Source organism: Ornithorhynchus anatinus, chromosome 1, assembly GCF_004115215.2.
Source record: "Ornithorhynchus anatinus isolate Pmale09 chromosome 1, mOrnAna1.pri.v4, whole genome shotgun sequence".
NCBI classification, from domain to species: Eukaryota; Metazoa; Chordata; class Mammalia; order Monotremata; family Ornithorhynchidae; genus Ornithorhynchus; species Ornithorhynchus anatinus.
In genome coordinates this window covers 141,204,718-141,217,382 of record NC_041728.1, presented here as the reverse complement: position 1 = coordinate 141,217,382, position 12,665 = coordinate 141,204,718, and the positions used below count along the sequence as shown (strand labels likewise).

At 38.2% G+C, this 12,665-nt stretch overlaps 1 protein-coding gene across 3 annotated transcripts in view; it reads right to left on the bottom strand.

The window, feature by feature from the left end:
- The window catches only part of NAALADL2 (N-acetylated alpha-linked acidic dipeptidase like 2), a 966,685-nt gene that overhangs the window by 192,082 nt on the left and 761,938 nt on the right, over positions 1-12,665 (bottom strand). For all 3 annotated transcript variants that reach the window (XM_029067290.2, XM_039913128.1, XM_039913127.1), the window contains one exon: positions 4,357-4,503. In XM_029067290.2, coding sequence (XP_028923123.1) covers positions 4,357-4,503 — 147 coding nt within the window. The remainder of the gene's footprint in view (positions 1-4,356; positions 4,504-12,665) is intronic.

Genomic DNA, 12,665 nt, shown 5'->3' with positions numbered 1-12,665 from the left:
GATGACCTGGACAGCAGAGTGGAGTGTGGACTGGAGGGCAAAAAGACTGGTGGCAATTACCATTGCAGAAACTGACTCCTTCCCTCTGCTCTCCCCGCATCCCCACCGTACCTGTGTATATATGTACATATTAACCATTACATTTATTTTATTAGCAATGTGTATATCTCTATAATTCTATTTATATTGACATTATTGATGCTTGTCTACTTGTTTTGCTTCATTTTCTCATTTGTCTCCCCCCTTCTAGACCGAGCCCATTGTGGGATAGGATTTTATCTCTATTTGTTGCTGAATTGTACTTTCCAAGTGCCTAGTACAGTGCTCTGCACACAATAAGTGCTCAATAAATATGATTGATTGAATGAATGAATGAATAACAGTTGCCAAGCCAGGATATAACAAGTGCATAGACCGAGATAGTGGTCGTAGGGATGAAAAAGAAGGGTGAATTCCAAGAAACGTTTTAGAGGAAAAAAAAACAACTTCATGTTTAAAAAGGTAATGAACAAGATATGGCTACTTTGATATACTTAAGGATGCAGATCCCCTGACACACTCTACAGATAGTGACTACACTTATCTGGAACAGACACTATCTGAAACAGCTGTTAAGTGACAGAAGAAATGTTCATTGGACCACAATCCAGTAATAAATATTGCACTTCTAGTCAGGGAGCATCTGCTTTTTCACTCCATTTACAGCAACCTCTGCATTGTATTTAATCTGAAGCAGGCTGCTTTCCTAACAGGTGCAATAGTGTTTACAAATTGAAAACCTTCTTATTAAAATGAAGCGTGTGACAAGAGATTTTCAATTAACAGTGCAATATCTTTTGAGGAGGAATCATTCTAACATTTGGCAAATACATAGATTGCTTTGCGTTTGTTAAACTTAATTATTGGAAAATTAGCAGTACAGATGCCAAAAACTAAAGAGGAAAATGGTTCCAAATTCTCTCACTCAGTTTCAGTAGAAGTGGAAGGGGATTGCAGGAAGGTGATTAGTAGCAAATATGCAGAGAAAGTAATCTATCAATAACATTCTCTAAATGCCTACTGTGTGTAGAACATAAAAGTTGGAAGAGTAAAATCTGCCCTTACAGATCTGGCAATCTCATTGGAGAAGACAAGCAATTAATAGAAAGAAATAGAGAATATATGATATGTACATAGGGCTACAGGGATTAAATAAACAAGGGTTATGTGAAAGGGCTATATATTCGACAGGATTTACACTGCGGAGGTTTTAAGATCAAATGGAGAGGTCTCCTTGAAGATACGTGATTTCAAAAAAGATTTGAAGATAGGAGGGAGTTCCAGGCAGGACTGAGGATATGAATAAGAGGTGGGAGGGACAAGAAATAATTTGGAGAAGTGAAGAGTGGGGACTGGGGAATAGTGGAAGAAGTGAGTAAAAAGGAGACAGTTGACTGATTGCCTTGAAGCCAATGATCAATCATATTTATTGAGCACTTATTATGTGCCGAACACTGTATAAAGTGCTTGGAAGAGTACAGTATAACACAATTAGCAGAGACGATCATTTTTACTTAATGCAGATATGAACAGGCAAACTTTAGCAATACAGTGAAATATGGAGTGGAAGGGGAGAGACTGAAGGCAAGAAGATTAGTGAAGTAATAATAATAATTACAGTATCTGTTAAGCATTTACTAGGTGCCAAGCACTGTTCTAAGTGCTGGGGCAGATACAAGGTAATTAGGTTATCCCACATAGGGCTTTTAATCCCCATTTTACAGATGAAGTAACTGAAGCACAGAGAAGTTAAGTGGCTTGCCCAAGGATACCCAGCAGACAAGTGGCAGAGACAGGATTAGAACCCACATCCTCCAACACCCAAACTCGGGCCTTTTCCACTAAACCAAGCTGCTTCTCCAGCAGGAAATGTCACCCAAGAGGTTGGCACATTTTGAGTTGTCCAGACATGGAATTTTCCATGAAGCGCAATAGGAAGAAGGGACTCATGTGGATTGTGGACCGCCCACTAGTGCCATATGAGTGTGGTTTCCTCCACAGACAAGACATGTGTGGGTGAAAAGGGATATTAATGCCAGGCTCTGGAGCACCATGCAATGTGGGGAAAGAAAAAAGCTCATTTTGCCAGCCCCCTTGTTTTTGTTCTCTATTTAAAGAAACAGTGAAAAATAAATCGAGGTTCAACATTTACATCTCCCAAACTCGTCCACCGCTATACTGGGCCTGCATGGAAGTGAGCACCAGGCCACTCTTAGATCACATTCCAAGGCAGGAGGAGGCAGTGCCATATTGGGTCATAATTCAAGTCCTTTGACTTTGAGTTGAAAGAACAATTAGGATTCCTAGCCAAATTTGTAAGCCAATCAAACACCTCTTATGCCTATCATACCTCTGCTGTGGACCTCTGAGGAAGCCTATGCAGTAGTCAAACTGCAGGTATTTCAATACTTCAAGTGATTGATCCAATGAGGGGGTCACTTGGGTGGTGAAAGAGAGCTGGATGTTGGAAATGTTCTGGAGGGAGAATTAACAGGACTTGATAACATATAATGTGAGGGTTGAAAGAGAGGGAGAAGAACAGTGTGGCCTACTAGATAGAACACAGGTCTGGGGTCTAAAGGTCCTGGGTTCTAATCTGGATCCCCCACTTATCTGTTGCGGGACCTTACAAAGTCACTTAACTTCTCTGTGTCTCAGGTTCCTCATCTGTAGAATGGGGATTAAGATGTGAGGCCCATTTGGGACATGGACCATGTCCAACATGATAAGCCTGTATCTACCCCAGTTCTTAGTACAATGCCTGGAACATAGTAAACACTTGAATACCATAATTATTATTAGCAGGAGATGAGAGATTAAGAGTGTGTGATAAATCAAGGCAAGTGAGATAAATTTGGGAGGCATGTGCAGAGAGATGTGTAGTTGAAATCATGGGAGGCAATGGGTTCCTCTAGGGACAACCTTGAGTACCAGCCCACATTTCACTGGTGGAAGTAAGAGGAAAAAAAGAAATTAGCAACTTCAAATCCACTGGCAAAGAAGTTTTTTTGTGTTGCTTCAAAAGAATCACCAGTTCTGTGCTGCTTTTGGTCCCAACTCAGCATGAGTCTTTGGGGTACAATTATTAGGGAAATGCACAGGAGGAGCAGTTCCCCTGTTGCTTCAAAAAGTCACCCTACTGGATGCACAAGAAACAGAGTGGAGTAAACCCTCTTTCAATTATGCAAGGACACAAATAGCTAAAAGATATAACAATATTATAAATATTAAAATAATCATTATGATTACTGTGATAGGTGTTAAGCCTTACTGTGGTATGTGTTAAGCCTTTAATATGTGCCAAACATTATACTAAAGGCTGGGGTATATGCAAGGTAACTATTTTTGACACACTTCCTACCCCACATGGGGATCACAGTCAGCATGGCCTATTTGATAGACTCAGCCCTGGGAGCTAGAAGGACCTGAGTTCTAATCCTGACTCTGCCACTTGTCTATGTGACCTTGGGCAAATCACTTGACTTCTCTGTGCCTCATCTCCAAAATGGGGACAGTGACTGTAACCCAATTACATTGTGTCTTCTCTGGTGTTTAATACAGTGCCTGGCACATAGTAAGCACTTAAATACCATAAATATATATTATTAAGGGAGAAGAGAGAACACCTGTACCTAATACCCATTTTGCAGAAGAATAAGTGAACAAGAGTTGTGGCCTGCTGTGTGACCTTGTTGTTTCACACAGCAGGCAAGTGATAGACCTGGGATTAGAACCCAGATCTCCTAACTCTCAGGCTTGTGCTATTTCTGTTAGGCCATGCAGTTTCTACACATTCATAACCTTGCTGGTTTAGGTGATACCAATGCATCATTGCAGAGGAGACAAATGAATTAGACATTCTGTCAGTTATAAGTCCAATCAGATAAAAGCACATTTCTGATCAGCTCTTTTAGAAAAGAATCTCTCTTTCATAAACAAAGATATCTTTTTAGCTGTAAGTCCTATACAATCTTTCTTGGGCAAAAGAATATGCTAGACATTTTCTCAGTTTCCGAGAATACTAAAGATTACTCTGATACTGTGATGTTAATACAATTACCCCCCCCCCCACAATTTTTTCAGAGCATTTCTATGAAAATGTGTTCCATCAGTGTAAAAGCTTTAAATTGCACATAACACCAGTGGAAAGAGCTTATACTTTCAAAAACAGTTAAAAGCAGTTGAATGACTGGATAATTCTCTAAATGAGGTCATTTTCTACAATGACTTATTTGGCAAGAAAGCAAGAATATTCAGGCAAAAATATTTTATGAATGCTTGCTATTTTGGCATTTGTGCATTTTCTGTAATAATTACCTCTAACGTTTTGATGTCCTCATAAACAAGCTGTGCAGCAGGGACTCCAAGGTGGCTGATGAAATAATCGGCATCACCTTGCATCTGAACAGAACTGACATTGGCTTTGGGACATTTTGCTCTTCCAGGGCAAGTGAAGTTATTTTTCTGGGGAAAGGAAAAAAAAAAGTCAAAATTATAGTTACACATGAATTGCTGACCCATAAAGTTTATATAGACCAATTATATTGACGAAGCATTTCCCAATGAAAAGTTTTTATAAACTTCATTTAATTTAATTGCTTCATTCAACAAGAAAGAATCATCTCTCAGAGTTGGGAAGCAGCGTACCCTAATGGTAAAAGCACAGACCTAGGTTCTAATTCTGAGTCTGTCAATTGCTTATTGTGTAACCTTGTGCAAGTCTCTTACCTTTCCTGTGCCTCAGTTCCTCAAATGTCAACTGAGGATTAAATACCACCTCTCCCTCCATAGTAAGTGCTTAAATACCATAAAAAAGCAACATACTAACAATTTCATTAGGCAGATCAATTATAGATTCAGAGTTGAATTTGAGCAAATCAGGATAGTCTACTGAAATAGTGTGATTTGAGTATTGAAGAATGAGATAAGTCATGATATAGGATTCTATTTAGAATCCTATTTGGACAGGACAAACAACCCAAGTGTTAGACTGTAAGTGATTTGAGAGTAGGAATCATGTCTACAAAATAGATTTTACTCTTCTAAGGAGTTAATACAGCATTCAACACAAAGTAAGTGCTCAATAAATATTACTGATTGACCTTAGGGGAACTGTTTGGGTAAATTTTTGAATGAACTAATTAGAACTTTATTTTTATCTGATCTGATCCTCAACCACAGACTCGAGACCTCTGAATCAGCATTTAGTTGCCCTAAATCAAAATCCATGATTACTTGGATTTGAGGTCACAACATAATAGGTTAGAAAAACTATTACTGAAACAAGAAAGAAAAATCACTGAAAATACAAAATAACTCCAATGATGATGATGATGATGGTATTTGTTAAGTGCTTACTATGTGCCAACCACTGTCTTAAGCTCTGGGGGGATACAAGATAAACAAGTTGCCCCAAATGGGACTCAGTCTTAATTCCCATTTTATAGATGAGGTCACAGGCACAGTGACCTGCCTAAAATCACACAGCTGACAAGTGGCAGAGCCAGGATTAGAACTCATGACTCTTAAGCCTATGCTCTTTCCCCTGAGAACACTGCTACTCTAATGCTAAAATTCTCCATTTTCCCATTGCTATGGAAGTGAAGATACATTCGTTTGGAAACAGTTAAGTAGATTTGACCTTGATCCTTCACCATTTCTAAGATGGAGTCCAAGAATTCTTTGAAGTAGCCCTTGATGTTGAAGCTTTGTTAGACTGACACCCTGTGTTCTCAATGCTATTTAGAAGGGAAATCATCTTTCCAAGTGAAGAGGCAGCTTGACCCTACAAAATCCCATTCCTCTCCATAATCTCCAGTCCTTACTGCTACCACTCAGTGGGACAGGGAGGAAGCAGAATGGGCCTCCAGGAAGGGCTATATGAAGTGTCCCAACTCACTCTTCCCTGACTCTGACCCTTTGTAGCAGCATGGCCTAATGGATGATAGAGCTAGGGATTTAAAGTCAGAATAATAATAATAATAGTGTTGGTATTTGTTAACCACTTACTATGTGCCAAGAACTGTTCTAAGTGCTGGGGTAGATACAAGGTAATCAGGTTGTCCCACGTGGGGCTCACAGTCTTCATCCCCATTTTACAGATGAGGCAACTGAGGCCCAGTGACATGAAGTGATTTGCCCAAGGTCATACAGCTGACATGTGACAGAGTCGGGATTAGAAAGTCATGGTCTGAATTGGTTAGAATTCAGACTCTTGGGCTTTCAAATTTTCAGTGCATCAGCTGAGTCACAGGGACAGCCAGCAGTGTGGCTAAACAGATAAACAACATATTAAAAATGTAGAGACTATGGATTCTCTCTTTGAAGCCTATGGAATGGCCTGGGGATTCCATGTGGTGGAAAATTCTATAAATAAAAGGAAAGTGGGGAATCTCCCACTACTTGCTATTCAGCTAGGGCCAATACTGTGGGGAGATTCCAAAGGGTGGAAGAAAAATGAATTATCCTGACTCAAACTGGGAGAAGAAACCATCAAGGAATGAGAAGAGTGACTAATGGATGTAGATTAAAATTCATATAATGTTAATTTAAGCACAGGACTTCACATTCAGAGTGGTACTATTGAATGATTGGTTAATTACTAGATCAGAGCATGAAGAAATATTAAGGAATGTGTGACATTTTTCTGACAGTGTGGCCTAGGAGAAAGAGTATGAAGGTGGGAGTTAGATAACCTGTTCTAAACCTGCCCCTGCCCCTTGCCTATTATGTGACCTTGGACAAGGCACTGAGCTCTTCTGTGCTCAGTTTCATCCTCTGTAAAATGGTGATTTCAATACCCACTTTGATGTTCCTGATGATCTCATGGCACCTACTTCCTCCACTGCACTGACCCTGTGACCCATCTCAGTCACTCAATAACTTGGATATAATTGATATCATCTATTCAGTACAGTACAGCAATAAAGATAGACAATCCCTGCCCACACCGGGAATATTTCCTCCTTCATATGTTACAGACCACCATGCTTCCATCTTCAAAGCACTACTAAAATCATATTTTCTCCAGGAAGGCTTCCCTGACTAATCATTCTCCTTATTCAGCTTCCCTTTTGCATCACCTGTACACTTGAGTAACTGAGCACTTTGGTACTCTCCCCACCCCTAAAGCACTTATACTTAGGTGTTCCTCTTATATTAATTTATTTTATATATCTGTCTCCAACAAGATTACAAGTTACTTGAGGGCAGGGATCATGTTTACCAACTTTACTATATTCTCCCAAGTACACTGTCCTACACAGTGTAAGCACTTAATTTTAATCCACTGACTTTACACAATGAATTGATTCAAGATATTTGATATAAAATATTCAAAGTATTGTTTCAAATGCCTGACTACAAGCATGGTTACTTCATCTTGTTGGAAAAGATTATCAAGACAAAGACACTAATAATGGGATTTGTCCCAATTCAGAGACAAAGTTGTAATCAATCATATTTATTGAGCTCATACTGTGTGCCGAGCACAACATTAAGTTTTGAGTGTGTACAAGATAAAGTTGGTAGACATTCTGTGCCTCCAACAAGCTTAGCAGCCTTCTAAATTGTAAACTCCCTGTGGCCAAGGAATATGTCTACCAAATCTGTTATATTGTACATTCCCAAGTTCTTAATACAGTCTTCTGTTCACAATAAGTGCTAAACAAATGATTGCTTCACTAGAAAATGAACCTCTGCTGACTCCTAAGAATATGCACACGTTCCTGATAAGCAAAAGCTCCAGAGAAAAGACCACCCCAACTACACAAGAAAATTATGAAATAGAGGTACCAAGTATGCATATCTGAATGTTTTCCCATCCTCTTTAAAAATGATTTTAAATGAATTTAAATAGTTTAATATAAGGGGTCATGCATATAAAATGGAGTCATTCCTTTGCCATGTATATATGTGCATGTCACAATGGTTTTTCATTATAGGAAAATTCATTTAAAAAAAACCCTTCCCTTCACCTCATCAGGTCAACTCAGTGAGATAGAAAACAAAGGAAGACACCCTCCAGCATCAGTGATCTCAAATTAAAATGAATACACATATATTATTTTCATTCTGAAAGAATCTAGTTAAGATAGTCCCCTCACAAGCTGTACAGAAGTAAAATAACACCAAAGCCATAAAAAGGAATTACAAAATATGCCTTCTGGTTTATGGACCCAGTAAGGCAGCTTGTATTTTATTCCAATCAATGAGAGATGATTTTATTCATCGTGTTATGATCTTAAATTCCAAAGTCTCAGCAATCTAAAGCCAGTGGCAGTGGGAAGGACAGAATAGAGAGACAAAGCATACAAATGATTTTACAGTATGAACAGAAATGAATGGCAACATCAGCAGAATTTCTAGAGTCCAGAATAAGCTACTTTCAGTTATAACACTGAAAATTCTTGCCAAATTCATACTTTCTTAAAAATAGTCTCCTTTTAGTTTTCTTCTATTTTTTATATAGCCTCTATTCTAATTTGTATTATTATAAAATGTCATGGAATATATCCTCAAAACTAATAAGGGAATAAAAGCAGGTGAAGTCATTTTTGATTAAAGAAATAAAAACCACTATCCTACTAGGGTATTAATGCTTATAAATCTACAGATCTGAAATAGTATTAGCAAACCCCATCTAAATATATATATGCATTATTAACTTCATGCTCAGGACCACAGTCTTCTCTTTCCCAAACATGAAAAATAAAATTACAAATCATAACCACTAATGTGACCTTGAGAGACTTTCAGTTAATTGAACTCTTTTCATCTACAAAATCTTTCATTTGAAAAGGAACCAAAGGGAGTGTATTGTACAGTGTGTATATGTACTGGGGTCAAAGAAAGAAGCTGACATATGGCTAGTACATTGCTCAAAATTTTAATAGTATATCATTACACCATAAATAATATTTTTATGTATTTTACCTTTTCTTAGCTTTCTGAAAAATTAAACTCAGACTCCACAAATTTTTGAGCACACATCTCAAATCTTTAGATCTTTGGTATAGCTATGTCAGTGGCTGTTGTGAAGACTTATAAATATCTAGTCAACCCACTAAGGATGCAGCATGGTGGAGGGGCCAGAAGGTGCCTGATAGGTTTGCATCTTCGATAATGTACAAGTGAATCTCAACTAATCTAAATCTTCTGGGAAGGCTTGACAGCTCTTCTCCCACTCGCCCACGAGCCCCTGCAAAAAATAGGGCATGAACCTGATCAGCCCTGCCTCTCCTCCCACACACCCCTGCTCTTCACTAGCAATGGTGAAACTCCTCTTTATAACCTTGAGAAAAAGGCCAGTCACTCTGTACAGCCAACTCCAAAATGCTCAGGGATTTTCCAAATATGAGGATCTCTGACCATAGTGGCAGCCATAAACACTGAAAATTTTGATCAAACTCACTTTTCTTAGAAAAAGTTAGCTCCTTTTGGTTTCTTCCATTTTGATCTAGCCTTAATTCTAATTTGTATTATTAGAAAGCTATAAAATACATCTTCAAAACTAATAACGGAATAAAAGCAGGTAAAGTCATTTTCGATTAAAGAAACGCAGCCTTCAGCCGTCACGTAATGTGCTATGACAATAATTTAACTGAACCATAATAACAGTCACAGGTTTTCAGGTTTGGAACCTTATTTAAGTAGACGGATGGAGATCAGTCTGAGAAATGCAAATCTAAGGGTAAGTAAGAAGGGAGATAATATGTATATTACATGTTACATTTATGAATGCTTCCCACTTTAGACTGTAAGCTCCTTTTGGACAGGGAATGTGCGTGCCTACCAACTCTGTTGCATTATACTCTTTCTATCACTTAGTACGGTGCTCTGCATATAGTAAGATTTCAATAAATATCACTGGTAGATTTATTGATAGATAAGTGACCATGGAAGACTCAGATTTCTGACCCTGGAAAAATTTAAAGGGGAAAAAAAAAATCCTAACTGATGGTTTTGGGCAATAAAGAACGTTTCTACTGGTCACATAGAATGATCACTGAATAATCCAGTATATTTTCTGAATCTCCCTATGCATAAGTGACCATAATGATTATGTTTATTAAATACTAGCTTCTGAATGAGTCATTTATTAAGCTTACTATATGCCAAAAATCTGTGTTAAGCACTAGAACATAAACAAGATGATCAGATCAGATCAGATCAGATCAAAAGTGCTTTTTCTCTGATTCATCATAACTGGGCTAACTCTTGGGCTATAACACATAGCCTTGTAATAATTTACTTTTAACTAGCCCTCCTTTCCTCTTTATCATCATTTGCTCTTCCTCAGCATGTATTTTTCAACCAGTCATCCAATTCAAACATCATTAATGTTGACACTGAGTAGAAAGGTTATCTTTTCTTCTTCAGGACCAGTTTATCAATCTTTTTTTTTTAAATGGTATTTGTTTTGTATTTTCTGTGTCAGGCACTGTACTAAGCACTGGGTAGGATAAAAGATTTGACACAGTCTATTTCCCACATGGGGCTCACGTTCTTAATCCCCATTATACAGATGAAGTAAATGATGCAGATAAGGGAAGTGACTTGTCCAAGATCACACAGCAGACAAGTGGGGAAGCTGTGATTAAAATCCAGGTCCTTCTGAGTCTCAAGCCATGCTCCAATTTTACTGAAACAGATACATTCTCCTTTCCTCTGCTCTGTTTTTGGTCAACATTTATCCTGGCATATTTCTTGCCCAAATTATTTGTAGCTTTTTGCTCCATGTATTTATTTAAAGGAATGTCTTTTTACAGGTATCATTCACTGTAGTCACTTGCTCTTTAAATATACTGCTAAATTTTATATACCCACACCTTAATTCTTGCATTTCCTTTCCAATCTTGTAGTATCCTTACAATATAAAACACAGTCTTTAAATGAAAGGAACTATGCCAATTATTTGCCATCAATACTATGTCTATCTAGCCAGCTGAATTTGCTAAATAGCAATATCAGTATGACAAATGGCTTTGGTAAGATTGTTTCCATATGCTCCTGTTGCGAGCCCCTCTGGTTCATACCAACCGGGACCCTCCTGGACCAGGGAAGCCTCAGTGACCTGTAGTAAAGTCAAACCATGCCCCTGATCACTAAGATTACTGTGGAAAGATTTTTACTTAGTCTTTATCAACGTGCAAGGGAGTGGCACATACATACTCTCTTACTCACTCCACCAAGGGTCTAAAACCAGTCTGTTTGCCAAAGGAGTCTGTTCTGCTGATCCTTCTTCTTTCTGCTTTCAAGTGCTGCTGCTTTCTGCTATTTTTGAGTTCCACTCTCCTGCTGCTTCTGTTGCTCTCAACCTGCTTACTTCTCCTCTGCATGATTCAGCGTACCTCCTCAGGATTTAAAACAATCCCCTTTTATCTGCCTTAGGCATCACAGCTGTGGCTCTACCTGGCAGACATTGATTGGTCCACGCCCATTACCAGGTAGAACAGGAGAGAAGGCCACAACTCCCTGCATGCTCCCCCACAACAGGCCCACAATCACCTGTCTCAGGTAGAGCCCATCAGTTCCTTTGTGAGTCACTTCCTTCTGGTTACTCACAGGATCACAAATGGTCACTAATAAGGCAGCTTGTTCTGGGCTTAACATAGTTCCTTCTCTATGAATGTTTATTTAGTATGGTCTAGTGACCACCATATTTCCTGATATGCGATTGTAAATTGTCTCTTCCAGTTCTAAACTGCAAAGTAGTTTACATTTACATTGAGTGTGCTTAAAATGGTTCTCTTTTAACATATGATCTATGTGGCCATAGTGAGACTCCATTTGGACTCTATTTCCAAAGACATCACAGTTCCTTTTGGTAGGTCATGTTTAAGAAGCACAGATTCAGTTCAATCATATTTAATCATATTTATCAACCACTTACTGTGTGCAGAGCAATATATTAAATGCTTGGAAGGTACAGTTCAGCAATACAATTTAGATGACCTCAGCAAAGTGACTATCAGGTTCCTTACTCACCCTTATGTCCATTTTCAAACCTATCAGGAAACATCCTTAGTTATTTCTTTCTCACAATGATATCATTTTCTCTTTCCCCATTTAATTCCTTAGTTTCCTTGCCTTTCAAGGGATTTTCTACCTCTTGTGGTATTTGTTATGCTCTTCCTACTGGTTGTATACCTGATATTTATGCATATGTTATGAGGCAGGATGCACTGCACACAAACTGTTCTTTTCACCTAGGCAAAAATAGTTTCCTTAATAAATTTTTCCAGTCCCTTTGTTCTCTTTCCTTAGTGTTATTCCTTAGTCATCCTCAACTCCTGTTTCTCCCCATATGATTATGACAAGAGAACACAACCATCAGCTGCACCAATTATTCTCAGAATTTACTCTTGCTCATTATAGATTTCCATCACAAAGAGAGCAGAAAGAAGAGGTGAGGTAAAATATATTACATTTTGGTGAAGCCCATTTGCTATATATTCCTGTTGTCTGATTTCTTTTAAACTTTAGTCAAATGGTTACATTCTTTTTCACTGTTCTGCTGGAGGCAGTGAGAATAAATGAATAAAAGCCTAGAGGAAATATTAATATATCCAGATATACTATTGACACTATTGTAATAAGAAAACATCTAGATGTAGGAATAACAT